This window comes from Opisthocomus hoazin, chromosome 2 (genome assembly GCF_030867145.1).
Source record: "Opisthocomus hoazin isolate bOpiHoa1 chromosome 2, bOpiHoa1.hap1, whole genome shotgun sequence".
In the NCBI taxonomy this organism is placed as follows: domain Eukaryota; kingdom Metazoa; phylum Chordata; class Aves; order Opisthocomiformes; family Opisthocomidae; genus Opisthocomus; species Opisthocomus hoazin.
The window spans coordinates 60,749,731-60,765,246 of NC_134415.1; the positions used below are offsets into that span (position 1 = coordinate 60,749,731).

The following is a 15,516-nucleotide window of genomic DNA, read 5'->3' on the forward strand; positions in this document are numbered from 1 at the left end:
TTGTATGTCCAACTGGTGTTTCTTGTGAAGGAATCACTTGAAGAAAGGCGTGACCATGGAGGTCACCGATGTGTGAAATTTTCACCAGGCAAAAGCCTGGCAGGTTTTACATACTCATTATGGTGTTCTCAGGGAGGTGCTCGTTATTCCTTCTGCGTAAGAATTTCTGCCGTTTCTCTTCTCAGGGTCGGAGAGCCCTGCAGTGGGCCCCAGCCCTGCCGTCATGATTTGGTGTGGGATAGTAAGTCTTCAAAAGTGGCACCTACTCTTTGAAGAAGTGACTGAAAAAGCCCTTGATCGCATCCCCCCCAACAACAAAACCGAACACTTTAATACCTAATAGGATTTTAAAATGTTTCCTTCTGAATATTACTACTGATATTTAAATGAGTATTTATAAGGTTTATCTAACATGCATGATTAAAACATTTGATGCTGTTCATATACATGGACTCTTTAGAAAGCCATCATCTGTAATATTTTCTCCTCACGCTATACTAAAATATAATTTGTTATAATCAAGCTGTAAAGCCTTAAGGATGAAAGAAAAATATCACACTGAAATCAATTGCGTCTAATTTAGCAATCACTTCAGTGCTAACAACACGCAGGTGATTTTGTTACAGAAAAGGAATTGTATCTCTAGTTCATTCCCCAAAATTCCCCCTATGCCCCAGCTGTCGTATAAATAACAATTTCAAACCATTACATACAAAGTGAATGAATTCTTTTTCTTGCAGGACTTGAGCTGCCTCTTTGAGCTGTACTTGGAGCCCCTTCAAAATGAAACCTTCCTTACCCAGGACGAGGTGAGGGAATAACTGAAAGATGTGCTTTTCATTCTTTTATGGGTGAAGACCTTGGCACTTGGGTTTTTCATTGCTGAGAGCACGACAGAAAAACCAAACAATGAGCATAACAATAGGAATTACACAAGTCAGTGCCTTTCTGTCTGGTGCATGCGTCACTTCTTTTTTTAAAGGATAATTGTTCTTCTGACTGAACTGCTAAGAAATCTTCGCTTTTTTGTAAGGTGGTTTTTATTTTTTTAATAAAACCCATTTGAAAAGTATTAACGAAGATGTTATTGGCCTTTGCAACTTCTTTGTGTGTGACATCTCTCTAGTGGACTGTTTTTGTAAGGCCATAGGTAAATGTATGGAGTGCTGTACTTCATAGCTTGATGTTTCTTACAGATGGAGTCCTTGTTCGGCAGTCTGCCAGAAATGCTGGATTTCCAGAAGGTGTTTCTGGAGACCCTTGAAGATGGAATATCTTCTTCCTCAGATTTTAATACACTGGAAACGCCATCCCAGTTCCAGGTAAATATTTAGTTATTTAATACCCTGCAGTGTGCCTGGAAGTGTTTGTGGAAATCTGACTTTAAGAACTCGTATTTAAGTTTCGTATGGTTGCTTTTACGTTTGAAGCTTTACTTTGGATTATGACACCTATTCAACAGCGAAAGATAAGTGCTGTTTTCCATGGGTTTATCATCCTCTGTCCCATGGCAGAGGATGCCACATGGAAGACGCAGAGTAGACGCTGAATATGCTACAAACCAGCAATGCTTGCGATGCAGAACTCCTTTGTAGAAAGGTTACTGTGGCTGTGGTGAATTCTGCCCTGCCTTGTGCTCCTCCCCGCCGCGCCCAGTTCACCCGCTGCAGGCTGGGAGCTTCTGCTGTTAAATGCTGCCCGAGTTGCTCGTGTTGTGAGGTCCAAGAAGAGGGTCTACAAAGTGTAAATGGCTGTGGAGTGTGCCCTCGCTGTGCTGTCTCACTCACTGTGGCACCGCTCGGTGCCTGCTCTAACTGGGAGAAGGAGGTTCCCCAGGGATGGAGTCGCTGCCACAGGAGCAGGCGAGACTGCTGGCGGGTCTCCCGGACACTTGCTGCCTTTTGTGGAGCAAACACTGATTAAAAAGAGGAGAGAGGGCCGCTCTCCCCCTCCCCCTCCTACACCCTCACAACTCCTCTTTCTTATCTTTGCTTTGGGAAGCATTTTTCTAAAAACATCTCCCTCGTGATTCAGTCCCTCCCACATCTTCCCAGCCGCCCCTTCATCCAAGAACATCAGAGGTGCCCTGTAATTACCACCTGTCTGGAAGAAGGAAAATAGTTGGAAAGCAATCCTCTGTGTTTGTTTTACACTGTCCCTTCTGGCTTTGGCACTTTCATGCCTTGCTTCCTATTGCTCATGTTTTTTGCCCAGCACAATGTACCCTGTTATGTGTCTGTTGATTTTTGTTCCTGTGCTGCCTGAAAGATACAGTTATACAGAATGGCTGCGTGGTGTCATCTGCTCAGGGAGAATGGAGAAAATCACAGGCTTTGCCTAAATTGGCTAAACTCTACACCTGGAGAAATACAGAAACATCACAGAGCTACTACTAGTAGTATATTCATGTGTTTTATATATATATATATATAAAAAAAAAAAAGAAAGTATAGGATATGTATAGAAAGGTAGCAGATAATCACACTGTTGAGCCTCTGTGTTATACCTGAACATTTATTTAGGATTCTACTATTGAATTAATATTTTGGTTGTGTTGATTTCAGAAATTGCTGTTTTCCCTTGGAGGCTCCTTTCTGTATTATGCTGACCACTTTAAGCTGTACAGCGGCTTCTGTGCAAACCACATCAAAGTTCAGAAAGTTCTCGAGAGAGGTAATTGATTGTCTTCATTATTGTAATTCATTTGCCTCAATTTAAACTGCAGTGAACTACCATAACAAATCTCGTTAACTTGCAGAGAATATGGGTACAAAGCAAGGACTAACTGGACATCTTTCAATAGGAATAGCTAAGATCTGTGATTCTGCTGAAGTACGGTATAGAACTGAAGATCAGATTCCTTTTGTAACATCCAGGCAGTAGCCTGAACAGACGCAGAAACATCTTCCACAAATTTGTGTGTCTGCAGATACAGCTCATGCTCCAAAAAGCAGCAACAAATGGCAGAGTGAGTTAGGAATTACTTCCTCTGCCATCCACTGGAGTGTAGTGGAAAAATTACATTGAGGAATAATCTTACCTTGATATAATTGCTCTCTTAGCCCTTATGTATGTTGTTTAATGCAGGAAATGGTTATGAAATGAATAGTGTAAACCACTTTGTAAACCATCTGTTGGAAAGGGTGAGGCTTTTGGTGCTGGTTACAAGTTGCAATTCTGTGCTTTCAGATTATTGCAGCTTCTATGACTTCCATGTTCAACTGACCCACTCTTTTATTTACATCTAGCCAAAACAGATAGTGCCTTTAAGGCCTTTCTGGATGCTCGAAATCCCACAAAGCAACACTCTTCTACATTGGAGTCGTATCTCATAAAGCCTGTTCAGAGAGTGCTGAAATATCCTCTGCTTTTAAAAGAGCTGGTGTCTCTGACAGACAACGAGAGTGAGGAGCACTACCATTTGACAGGTAACTTCTTCCTTTCTTCTGCAGGAATGAATGACAGTTATGTTTTATTGCCAGCCCTTTCTGAAGATGCAGGTAGCCATTCTGACAAATAGCACAGAACTTGTCAAAGCCTAGAGAGAATTCCCTCCCTCTCATTAAAAATAGTAAGTAGCTTTTTCATGCTTTTAGCAAAAAGTCCTACTTGGTATGTCCAAGTCACTTTGAGAAGTAGATATAGTCACGATTTGCCATGGGAAATAGGACCAGGGTGTTCCTCCTCAATTCTTGCACAGGAGCATGTCAAGTCACAGTGTGGCTTTTTTTTCTTTCCAACTTGGGAAACACTGACCAAAGCTCCATCTTGTGGTTATTACTCAGTTCTTGAAATGTGTCAAAGTTTAAGAGCGTCACAGACAGAAACTTCAGTTGTTTGAGGGTTGGATGTGACTCTTGCTTGCATAGAAAAGATCTGTGTCAAAGCTTTGCAGTCTTTTGCACGTAGTTTTGCACACAGAAAGACTTGTCTGTCTAACATATATTAGAGTTGATGGCTCTTCTAAGCTCAGATGCTTGGGACTTCACCCTGGCAAATTCAGCACCTGGCAGATGAAAGTCTAGTGATGTATTTTATGGAATGATTGTCATTTTAACAAAACAGATTCAGGCAAAATAAATTGTCAGCAAAAAGTCATGAGGCTGTTACTGACTTCAAAGGGACCTTCTAATACTGTTCCCTTACCCTTGCAACCAACGTGGGGGTGACTTACTCGCAGGTCAGGATGGATGCCAGACTTCTAAAAGGCTGCACCGTTAAGAGCTGCCAGGACTGGAGAAACTAAGCGCCCTTCTCCAACTCCTTTCTGAATTAACACAAAAGTCTAACAAAACCTAGTGTTGTTCTTGCTTAGAAAACAAAATGTAAACACAACCTGCCCACCAGCATGTACTTTCATGGATACAATCCATGAGGAACTTGTACAACCTGGCATTGTATTTCTTTGCCGATTCTGCGGTGGGCCAAATGCAATTTGTTTCTGTTAAAGCTCATCAGATGGCTTATCCTAGTATCCTAGCTCTTACTCTAGAGATCCTAGTGGCCCAATATACACAAGATGCAAAACCCAACCGTGCTTACTAGCATGTTGATAGGAATATTCATGCATCTAGGGGCTTATCACTGGAATGCTTATTGCAGCCTTTTCAGGCACTTAAGACGCCAGACGAGCATTTTTCACTTACTCTGATCAGGAGGCTTATCTTCTACTGTTGCTATGAGAAAGCACTGATATAAAGCTACAATTCTGTTCACCAAACCTTGGGAACACTGCGTCATTTTGCCTACCTCAAGTGGAATGAAATAAAAAATGTCATGTTTAGAAAATACAGTTGAATTACATAGCTGTTTATGAAATTTTCAAAACTTATAGAAGCGTTGAAGGCAATGGAAAAAGTAGCAAGTCATATCAACGAGATGCAGAAGATCTATGAAGATTATGGCACTGTATTTGACCAACTGGTTGCAGATCAAAGTGGAACAGAGAAGGAGGTAAGAGAAGGAACGACATATTTTATTCACTCTTGAAGCACTATCCCGCTTGCCATTGGGTGTTTTCTCTCTTCCTGAGGTAATTTTGGGAATTTGTGCTGGGCTTCCTCCATTCTCCATTAATATTTTGATTTCTGTTTCATATCTGTCTGTCAAGTTTCTTTTTGTCAGTAGGTTACGGTAAAATTTTCAGATAGCTGCCAGAGCCGCCTTCTGGACTGACAGGAATTGCGAGCAGGAGTAGACAGAGTTCTCACTAGGAAAAAATCCTCCTCTTGTCAAATGCTGCAAGGATTATCCATGCTCCAAGGCATTCAGACTTTATGCTTTAGAGCTCTCAAGTTCTTAAGATATTTTTTCACCCGTACAAATGAAAATGGCAATTTGAGGGATTTCACATTAATGTCTGTTATTCTCATTCTCTACACTTCCAGCGCGGAGACATCCACGGGTGTTTGTCAGAGCAAAAACCATTTAGTTAAACAGGCCGTGTGCACGCATCTCCCAGAACTGGGGCAGCAAGGTCTCAGCTTAGCTATTTACATCAAACCATCACTAAGCAGATCAAATCCGTAAAGGTGAAGGTCAGATATGAGAAATGCTGCCTCGGTTGTTTCATTTCCTCCTAGTAAAAAGCCAAATCGGCCCTGCTGGCTACCTGGCTTCCCATCATTTATAGGGAAACAGAACTTGACAGCCTGGGAGATTCTTCGCAGAGTTACGTTGTGTCCCACAGAAGAAAGCAGCCTCAGAGCTCAAGACCTCCATCAATTCTGCCACTGGTGGTGTCATTAATGCTAATTATTCTATAGAAATTAAACATACTTACAGCTGATAAATCAGCCAGTTCACAACTGGCTATATGTAAGTGACAGATCATCAGATCAACTTAATATTCTTCTAAGTTATTAATAGTAAGAACTTCCATCTAGCTTCCATAACTTAGGGGCTATTACTTCTTACAGTTGTTACCTATTTTAAAAAGGGGATTGCTCACTCTTTTCCTGACTTAGTGCAGGTCTCTGCCTTTCTCTCTGTACATACAGTAAATAGTTAAAGGATCTATGTTTTCTGTTCTCGATGTGTGCTCATTAACATTTTACTCACATATGTGGATCGCAGCACTGATGTATGTATACTATTTATTTGTATTAACTATTGTTATAATTTAATACAGGTGACAGAGCTTTCAATGGGAGAACTTCTGATGCACTCTACAGTTTCCTGGCTGAATCCTTTCCCGTCACTGGGCAAAGCAAGAAAAGACCTTGAACTTACAGTGTTTGGTAAGTTCCTTAATGACGCTCTGCTCTTTCAGATCTAAAGATAATCACATTAAATCTTCTCACAAGATGAAAGACACCATCTCTTTTCCCTGCAGCCATGTGATATCTAGGGTAGACTTACATCTGAAAAAATACATAGTTATATTTAAAAATATGAGAAGTGAAAAGTTTCCATTCGTTTGTTTGCTGTTGCTGTTTGCTCTGTGAGCCAACCTCAGCTGCTCTCTTGCCTATATGTAAACTATGGAAATCAGTGATTTTCAAGAGACAATATTCTCTTTAGAACAATCTGCTAAACCAAGATTTCAAAGGAGGCTGGTAGGAGAATGTTGATTTATTCTCCTCTTGGGAATTTAGGCTAACCTCTGCTTTACAGCTACAGCGTCGAAATCCCCGTCCAGATTATTTTAACCTGAGGAATGAATGTGGAAATGAGAGCACACAACCAAGAGTTCTATCTAATAGTACATATATGATTAATCATCTAATTACCTAAATAATTAAATCTTCCAGTGAAACATCTTAGGCACTTATCCATTTCTTCAAAAGGTATATTTTTAAAATGTCATTGGATAAACACCGACAGAACAACTCAGGCTGACGAGAGACAAGTTTCTCTTTCTCAGGGCTGTTGTGCATTTCTTCCTCAGGAAGCATGACAGGTTAGGGGAGGGGAAGCTTCTAACAGAACAAACAGGAGCTACCTCCCAGGTTCCTTGGATGAGCTCCGCAGTGATGCACGTATGCCAGATGCTTCCCAGCAGGACGTGTACAAATGAATGGCAGACCACTCGTCTGCCACTTTGAAAACTGAGTTTTATTCTCACTTCAAACCCTGAGTTGGCAGCTTAGAAAATGCACCTAATATGTGGAACTGAAGGAAGCTCCCAAGCGCTGGGGTAAATAATGCTGTGCTCGCTATGGCTGTATCCTGCCTTCACGTAGGGATGAGACGCAGCTGCGTACCATTGCCCCTCTCTCCTCTGCCACTGGAAGCCAGCGTGGATGCATGAGCAGGGACAGAGGTGTACTGCCCTCGAGTTCGATCTGGGATCCAGGACTGCTCTGCAGAGCCATCCCTTAGTTCAGCTGCAGCTTCAATGCCCCCATGGTTCTGTTCCTCCTTCCAGATGAGAGAGAACATGCCCCTGCCACCCTGGAGGCTGCAAGATTAGATAACGTTAGTGAGCCGCTCCAGTCGGATGTTGTGGAGAGAATTCCTGCAAACGGAAATGTAGGAATTGAGATGTCCGAGTTTCCAACTAAGCAAATGCTTAGTTGCAGAAAGAACAGACTTGCTGTCCTTTTTCACAGCCCTCTCTACTATAGGCCCTGCACTCCACTTGAAAACATTCCACTGATGACAAAAAGAAAATCTGAACCTTTACATCTAGTCTACATCTGCTGTATCTGTTCGTGTGAAGACTGCACCACATACCAGGAGACAGGCTGTGGGCAGTTTCAGAATAAAGGTGCAGAATGGCTTCATCCTAAATGGTCAGAACAAAAGCTGAGGAAAAAATACTGCCATTGCGTGAACAAGGGTGGGATGAAAAACTCAGCCGTCGTCTTCACACAGGGCAGGTGCTTTTCAGTCAGTTTGCTTAACTCATCCTTCACATTCCTGTGACTACAGTTGTCAGCTTCTCCAAGATAACATTTTCATTGCATATTACACCTATAATTAACAGTTTTCATTTTCTTCTTTCTTTTTTAGTTTTTAAGAGGGCTGTAATACTGGTGTATAAGGAGAACTACAAACTGAAAAAGAAAATGGTAAGTCTGGTATCGGTGGAGGGTGGTGGGTGTTTATGCATGGGATCCTACTGCAGCGTGAGATGGACCATACCGGTGTTGAAGGGGGAGTGACTGTGGTGAAGCACCACCTTTCCTCGCTAGGTTGGAATTCTAGCTATCATCACAGCTAAAACACGTGCTCAGTATCTGTATAGTAATAAATATTTTTTGTTATTTAGTAAGCAGCGGCATCTTCTCTGTGTGAGTCCCGTGTCAGTTCTGTCAGCTGGAATATGAAACATTGCCATAAAGGAATCATTAATGCTTCCAGCTGGCATTTACAATGGCCTGCCTTAACACAGTGTGTAGGTTAAAGACTTCTGCTTATAGACCCTTGATCACCCTGGAAGGAAGGGAAAAGGGGCATTAAAAACATAACCTCCCCTGTCCCCAGTTACAAAACTGGAATGCTGAATTGAAGTGACGAGTTGTGTATCCTGAGCACCAGTGGTGAAGTACTGCGCTATGCTTGTCGTAACAGATGGAGGGGCTCTCAGAGTAGCAGCAGCAGCTACGTGATTAATGTATTCTGCTAATCAACAGTCTGCGGGTTCCTTCATGGGAAACTTGTTCCCTGGTAGTACTTATATGCACAGTATTATTTTTATCCATTAAAAACAAGTGCTTTTAGAAGTTGAAGCAATTACAGATTCCAAAGGTTGTGTCTATCACTATTTCAACTACATTTATAAGCACCTATTAGGGTACCGAAGCAAAAAAATCTAATGAATTTAGTTTCTCTTCAGAGGCAGGTCTTTTAAGAGTAACAAAAAAAGCCTCACTTTTTTTTACTTTCACTTCTTAGAAATATCCTTGTTGTTTTTTCGTTTTGCAGCCTACTAATGTTCGTGCTGCACATGGTTATGGTGACTTGGATCCATTTAAATTTCGTTGGCTGATTCCTTTATCTGCTCTTCAAGTTCGACTGGGGAACGCAGCAGGTAATACTTGCACGGAATACTTCAGGACTGAACGCTTTTCTGGGATTCTGTAATGCTGCTTCTTCCATGTGTCTTTCTGGATCCTCTGGAAACAGGCAGGTGTAGATGAAATAGTATCTGCTGTTGTCTCTACACTCAGGGGGTACAGGCGTGGTGCATTAACAGACTTTCTTCATTTGGTATGTTGGCTTCCTCCGTGAGTTCAGGAAGATGCAACATGATGTGAAGGAATGACAGAATGGAAATCCGCAATGAAAAGACAGCATGAACAGAAGGCGATTTACCATGGTTGACGTCCTGGTGACGCCCTTATGCTGTGTGTGCTGACCCTTGTGTGTTTCCAAATCTGGGAAAGCTGACTGTGTAGTCAGTGGTAGTAGAGGGCTGTGTTTTTATTTTCCCTTTGAGCTGATCTTTATGATCCTATCCAATTCTGTATCTTCAGTGAAGTGTCACTAGGTGTTCAGAGCAAATGCTCTGCGCACCTGGGAGAAGGCCTTCGAAGGCTGGAAGGCAGCAAGAAGCATTAAGAATGGGGGAAAGCAGCTCCCCAAGAGAGGTCAATTTATCACAGGCAGCACTGGCTGGGCTGTGCAACAGGAGAGCTCAGGGGACTTTCCTTTGGGTTCCACCTCGGGCGAGATCTGCTGTGGATCCACCCATGCCTATGTTAACACTGCCTTCGGGAAAAGAGGCGCTCTGCACTGGCCTTTCTAATGCTGAAGCTTTTGAGAAGTGTGTATCTATAAATAATGTTTCCTTCCATGCACAGGAACAGAGAACAGCTGTATCTGGGAACTGATTCACACAAAGTCAGAACTAGAAGGCAGGCCAGAAACAATTTTTCAGTTGTGCAGCAGGTAAGCTTTACTTGGAGCTTGTATTTGACAAATCACATTAATGGAATTAAAAAAAAATGAAAGATTTTCCCCTACGTGACCTTTGCATCAGCACTTTTAATGCAGCTCTTGCTTTTTGAATCCAGGCACTATGCCAGTGTTTAACTGCGTAAAGCGTAACAATTTGGAGTGAATTTGGCACAGTGATATGATGTCAGAAATCTGCACAGACATATGATAATAAATTCCAGTATGATATCACAGAATATCACAGAATAGTAGGGGTTGGAAGGGACCTCTGTGGGTCATCTAGTCCAACCCCCCTGCCAAAGCAGGGTCACCTACAGTAGGCTGCACAGGACCTTGTCCAGGCGGGTCTTGAATATCTCCAGAGAAGGAGACTCCACAACCTCCCTGGGCAGCCTGTTCCAGTGCTCCGTCACCCTCAGAGGGAAGAAGTTCTTCCTCATGTTCAGACGGAACTTCCTGTGCCTCAGTTTGTGCCCACTGCCCCTTGTCCTGTCACTGGGCACCACTGAAAAGAGCTTGGCCCCATCCTCCTGACACTCACCCTTCAGATATTTGTAGGCATTTATAAGGTCCCCTCGCAGCCTTCTCTTCTTCAGGCTGAACAAGCCCAGTTCCCTCAACCTCTCCTCGTAGGGGAGATGCTCCAGTCCCCTCACCATCCTCGTAGCCCTCCGCTGGACTCTCTCCAGTAGCTCTTCATCCTTCTTGAACTGGGGAGCCCAGAACTGGACACAGTACTCCAGATGAGGCCTCACCAGGGCAGTGTAGAGGGGAAGGAGAACCTCCCTCGTCATGCTGGCCACACTCTTCTTGATGCATCCCAGGATCCCATTGGCTTTCTTGGCAGCCAGGGCACACTGCTGGCTCATGGTTAACCTGTCGTCCACCAGGACACCCAGGTATCCAGGTGATGCAGGCAAAGTAACTGATTTTATCAGACTCTCAGTTGGTTGACAGAAATTGCCTTACAATAAAGCCAGCTTACGGGGTGATCCCTTTCAGGCTGTTTTTCTAAGGGGAAGTAACCAAGATCTCAAAACACAAAGTGTGCAAAATAGCTAACAACATACAACGATGTTAGCTGCAAAGCCACTACTAAAGCAAGCTGCTGGAAAAAAAAGTGTACTAAAGCACATCAGCAGAAAAGGGCAGATTTCATCCCAGTAGTGTCCTACTTCAGAGGGGAAAATTAGGTTGTCTGTTTCCTCAAACTTGCAGTGACTGCGAGAACAAGACTAACATTGTGAAGGTGATCCGTTCTATTTTGCGGGAGAACTTCAGACGCCACATAAAGTGTGAGCTACCACTGGAGAAAACATCTAAAGATCGCCTTGTCCCACTCAAGAACCGTGTTCCTGCTACAGCCAAACTGGGTAAGAAACACGTTCCCAAAGTGAAAAATGGAGTCTGGACTCCAGCGCTGGCAGAAGGTTTGCAATTATTACCACGACTGTAGCATGCCGTGTGCCAGACCCACAAATCCCATTTCTTTCTTGGGCTGGGAAGGTGGGTGAGTTTCTCCACAACTCAGTGCATGAGGAGGGCTAGGGGAGATAAGCAAGCTTGCCATGCACCCCCACTGCCCAGTTTTCTCACATTTGGTGTGTCATTAGCTCTCTTAAGGGAAGACTTAATAAGGCCCAACTTAATTTTGCTGGGAAGAAACAGACTCCCTCTGGCACGCAGGATTAGTGTTCTTTCCTCTGGCTTCCCTTTAGTAACTCAGCCCTCATTAACATTTAAAGCTAAAACAACTGGCAAAAGGCAGGGGTCTCGTTTCTTTCAGTGCACTAAATCTGCATCACAGCAGATACCCTAATGAAGCACAGGCTTCAGACATTTTAATTAAATGAGTAGCTACTAGTTTTTCACGTTCGCCCTCTGATCAGTTGTCTGTGAATCCGCCTTAACATCACAGGAACAGGCACAGTTCACCTGATGCCTCCAACCCGGCGCTCCAGTCCTTGAGGTGCCCGAATCAAGTCTTGCTTTCCTGTGAATGTGTGTAGATTATTACAATTTTTGGAGGGTTTTGTATAAATTACACGTGAAGGCAAGCACGTAGCCCTGGGGTTGGTAGAATGAAAACTCTTACACGGGATGGCACTGTTGGTATCGGAATGCTGACCCATCTGACCTGGGCTGATGATCAAATGCGACTCCACTGTAATTACAAGTGAGCTATTGAGACAGACAGTTTAACCACCAGCTGATGTTGTGTTGAAAAAATGAACCTGCCTTTCTCCTCTGCACAGCTTCCACAAGGTCCTTGAAGGTACTGAAGAATTCGTCCAGCGGCGAGTGGAACGGTGAGGTGGGGAAAGGCACCTTCCCGGACTCTGATGAGTGCAGCCTGAGCAGCAGCACTCAGAGCAGCAGCTGCCACACCGCCGAGAGCACGCAGGAGCCCAAAAACTCATCTCCCAGTAAGCACGAAGAGAGCTGTGCAGCCGACTTTTCTAACGTTCTTGTCAAAGAATCTGATATTCTCAGTGACGATGACGACGATGACGACTATCGGAGCCTAAAGAAGGGCAGCCCTACGAAAGACATCGAAATACAGTTCCAGCGGCTGAAGATTTCAGAGGAACCGAGTACTGACTCCGAGCGGAATCAGGCTGCTGAAAATGAGGAAGGAGATTGCTTTGAGACAGAAGAACACCCAAAGCTGGTGCGTGGCCATTTCTGCCCAGTGAAGAGAAAAGTAAACAGCACAAAGCGTAGCAGAGGAACTTTAATAGCAATGCAAGAACGTCACCAGTCCCTTGACAGTCACCCTGATGCTGCAAACCTGGATCTGAACTCTATTTTAGAGAGAGAATTTAGCGTCCAGAGTTTAACATCTGTAGTTAATGAGGACTGTTTTTATGAAGCCGTGGAGAGGCATGGGAAATCCTAGCTTCTAAGCACTATATTTAAAATATTCATTTGAAGTCCACATAAAATTCAACAAACTTATTTTGCTTTAGAACTAGTAAATTCATGGAAGCTGCAGGAAAACTACTATCTGATTTTGTGCACTAATACATTTTTTCCACAAAACCAGCTGTAAAGGATTCTTAAGTTATTTTAATTTATTGTGGATCAAAAATAGACTAAGTTGGCCAAGGTCTGTAAATTACTTCATACCTTTCAAGCAGTTACTAAGATGATGTAGTATTCTTGGGGAGGGGAAAGGAAGGATGGCCTCATTAATATTTTAAGTAATGTGGAAAAGGTGCTCGTGAGTGGCGGAGGGGATTACAGTGGAAAGTAGCATTGCAAAATGAATTTTTCAATACCTTGGGCATTTTATTTCTTTGGCTTTCATTTTTGCTTTATTTAAAGCAGAATTAAGTTATTTTAATGTGTTTTAGTGCACAACAGTGAAGAAATTTCATTTTTGTAAGTTTCAAGATGCTGTTTATACTTTATACATATGTGTAAATACAAAAACAAAGCTTGGCCTGTAATCTTTTATTTGACTGTATTTTTTATTTTCTCTACCAGTCTGTACAGTAAAAGACAAATAACTATTGTACTCAGCCATGTTTTCTACTTTTTATCATGCTGCTTTTCTGTAGTTGGAGCTTTAAATCCCAAATTCTTTGCTTCTGCATGAATGAGAAGAGTAGTGGCAGACCCCGAGGCAATCTGTGCACTATCCTCCTGTAAGCCAGTCACTTGAGTATATTTATACAAGAGTTTTGGCTTTTGTTTTTTAAATTACTCTGCACAGTAGGATGTTCTAGGGTAAAAAGAGCACAAAAACCAAACACTGTCTTACATGTTGAAATATGAAAAGTATTTTTTCTTACATTTCAATAATGCGCTTTCATTCATTCAAAACAATTATTTCAGAAGCATCCCAGCTTAATTACGTCTCATAACATACCTTGTTCTTGGTATGTGTTCAGGCCGCTCCCCTCAAATAAAAAAGAACCTGTAGGCACCTTGCAACCGGACTGTCCTTTCACTTTTGTCTACAGCTGAATGGAATGAAAATAAAATGCGAAAGCCCTCTCTCTCCACCACTTTCTCAAAAGTATTTCTTCCATATCTGCACAGATGTAGAAATATATAAGCCTCCTTTTACTGAATCAACACCTCTAGATCAAGGAGTTAAATAAAAAACTCAGTCTGCTGCAGTTACAGCTGGTTTTCCTCTTCAGTCTGTTTGGGCTCACTGGTACTTTTAAGTAAATTCCTCATCGTCTTCCTTTGCCTTAGGTCTTCTCTGTAATTGTACGCAAAAAGGCTTGGGTCTTCATCGCACATTTTCCTGTATGTATTGCACAGATTTCTAAAGTGTGACATGGAGAGCTGAAAAGGACGCAGAGTTGGATCAACATTTGCTGTCATCATCAGCTGTTCTGTTCTTTTCAAACGTCCACTTTCAGGAAACAAGGTCCTAAATAGCATGGGGAGAAGACAAACAAATTCAAACAATTCAGACAGACAATTCCATTTCCCTTAAGAATAACATCATCCTCTTGGGAATTTACTTAACAGTAAACCTGTCTTGTATTATTTTAGCTCTTGCACTCTTAATATAGCTTATCATCTAAGCAAATGGAAACATATAAGGGTCCTTTTTCTGCAAATGCAAATTAGAACAACACAGGAAAGCATACACATACGTTGTACCTTAAACACAAGCACGTATGTGCATGTTTGCTAACATTAAAAAGAGCTTTGGATATGGATACAGTCACAGAGCCTTCTTAGAATTAGCCTCATATTTAGAGAGCAACAACAGATTAAACGGTGCAAAACAGATCAGATCCAAACTGTAAGACTCTCTCAGGCCAAGTGTCTCATTGCAACGGGAAAGATATTGTTGTCACTTGTCATTAATACCATAATTCCAGTGCCAGAAAAGAAAAGCCAAGAAGGAGGAAAGGTATATTTAATGACCACTCACTTTTTAGTATTTAGAACTTCAGAGACTCTGCTAGGAGTCCTAGATTTTGTTTTCTGCTCTGTCACTGTTCATAGAAAGTCAAACTAGTTCATTTACTCTGTGGCCAGATGTGTTAGCACCTCCCTCTCCCAAATTTTAATGAATAGTGCTAATTCAAGTGATTTTTAATGTCTCACACAAATGCATACTACAAAGTGCAAACTATTGACAGGACTAGCTCTTATTAGCAGTAGTTCTCAGTCTACATCAGGTCAGGAAGGCAGAAAATTTTCCCATGGTTGATGTGCATGTCTCAATTTTCAAATTATCTGCCTCTGTATTACACACACAAGACCTAAAAATGCTGTGCCTCTACTACCGGAACATGCCCCCACCAAGCCTGCCTCCAGCTGTGTTTTACAGGTTGGCTGGACAAACTAGTCAAAGAGCTTTGTATAAGTAAGTGACAGTTGGCAGACAGAATACAACGTTAAGAAAGGGTTTAAAATGACAAGAGAAGGCTGGAACTTCTGGGAACAACCTGGTTGAAAGCACATGCTACTCAAGGCCTTGGTCAAAAACATCCCCGATAGTTCAGCATCTAGGTCAGCAAGGTTAAAATGGATCAATTGTTATGGTGATATCACTCCTTAAGTTATTCTCTCCTTTCATTGGGTTAAAAGACATACCTGTAGCCAAAAATGTTTGATCACCTTCTATATACAGACTATGAACCATCTTATCAATGTCCATGAACAGCAACTCATACTACAGTATTTTTCTTCATG

General features: G+C 42.3%; 2 protein-coding genes across 9 annotated transcripts in view; one reads left to right on the forward strand and one right to left on the reverse strand.

Moving 5' to 3' along the window:
• Window positions 1-13,243, forward strand: part of TIAM2 (TIAM Rac1 associated GEF 2) — a 92,451-nt gene extending 79,208 nt beyond the window's left edge. For all 4 annotated transcript variants that reach the window (XM_075413831.1, XM_075413833.1, XM_075413832.1 and 1 more), the window contains 11 exons: window positions 741-809; window positions 1,197-1,322; window positions 2,565-2,673; window positions 3,249-3,428; window positions 4,835-4,953; window positions 6,131-6,239; window positions 7,957-8,015; window positions 8,872-8,977; window positions 9,750-9,837; window positions 11,065-11,219; window positions 12,102-13,243. In XM_075413831.1, the coding sequence (XP_075269946.1) occupies window positions 741-809; window positions 1,197-1,322; window positions 2,565-2,673; window positions 3,249-3,428; window positions 4,835-4,953; window positions 6,131-6,239; window positions 7,957-8,015; window positions 8,872-8,977; window positions 9,750-9,837; window positions 11,065-11,219; window positions 12,102-12,745 (1,764 nt within the window). In that variant the 3' untranslated portion in view covers window positions 12,746-13,243. The remainder of the gene's footprint in view (window positions 1-740; window positions 810-1,196; window positions 1,323-2,564; window positions 2,674-3,248; window positions 3,429-4,834; window positions 4,954-6,130; window positions 6,240-7,956; window positions 8,016-8,871; window positions 8,978-9,749; window positions 9,838-11,064; window positions 11,220-12,101) is intronic.
• A 44-nt stretch (window positions 13,244-13,287) lies between these two features.
• The window catches only part of TFB1M (transcription factor B1, mitochondrial), a 31,008-nt gene continuing 28,779 nt past the window's right edge, over window positions 13,288-15,516 (reverse strand). For all 5 annotated transcript variants that reach the window (XM_075413844.1, XM_075413845.1, XM_075413848.1 and 2 more), the window contains one exon: window positions 13,288-14,236. In XM_075413844.1, the coding sequence (XP_075269959.1) occupies window positions 13,975-14,236 (262 nt within the window). In that variant the 3' untranslated portion in view covers window positions 13,288-13,974. The remainder of the gene's footprint in view (window positions 14,237-15,516) is intronic.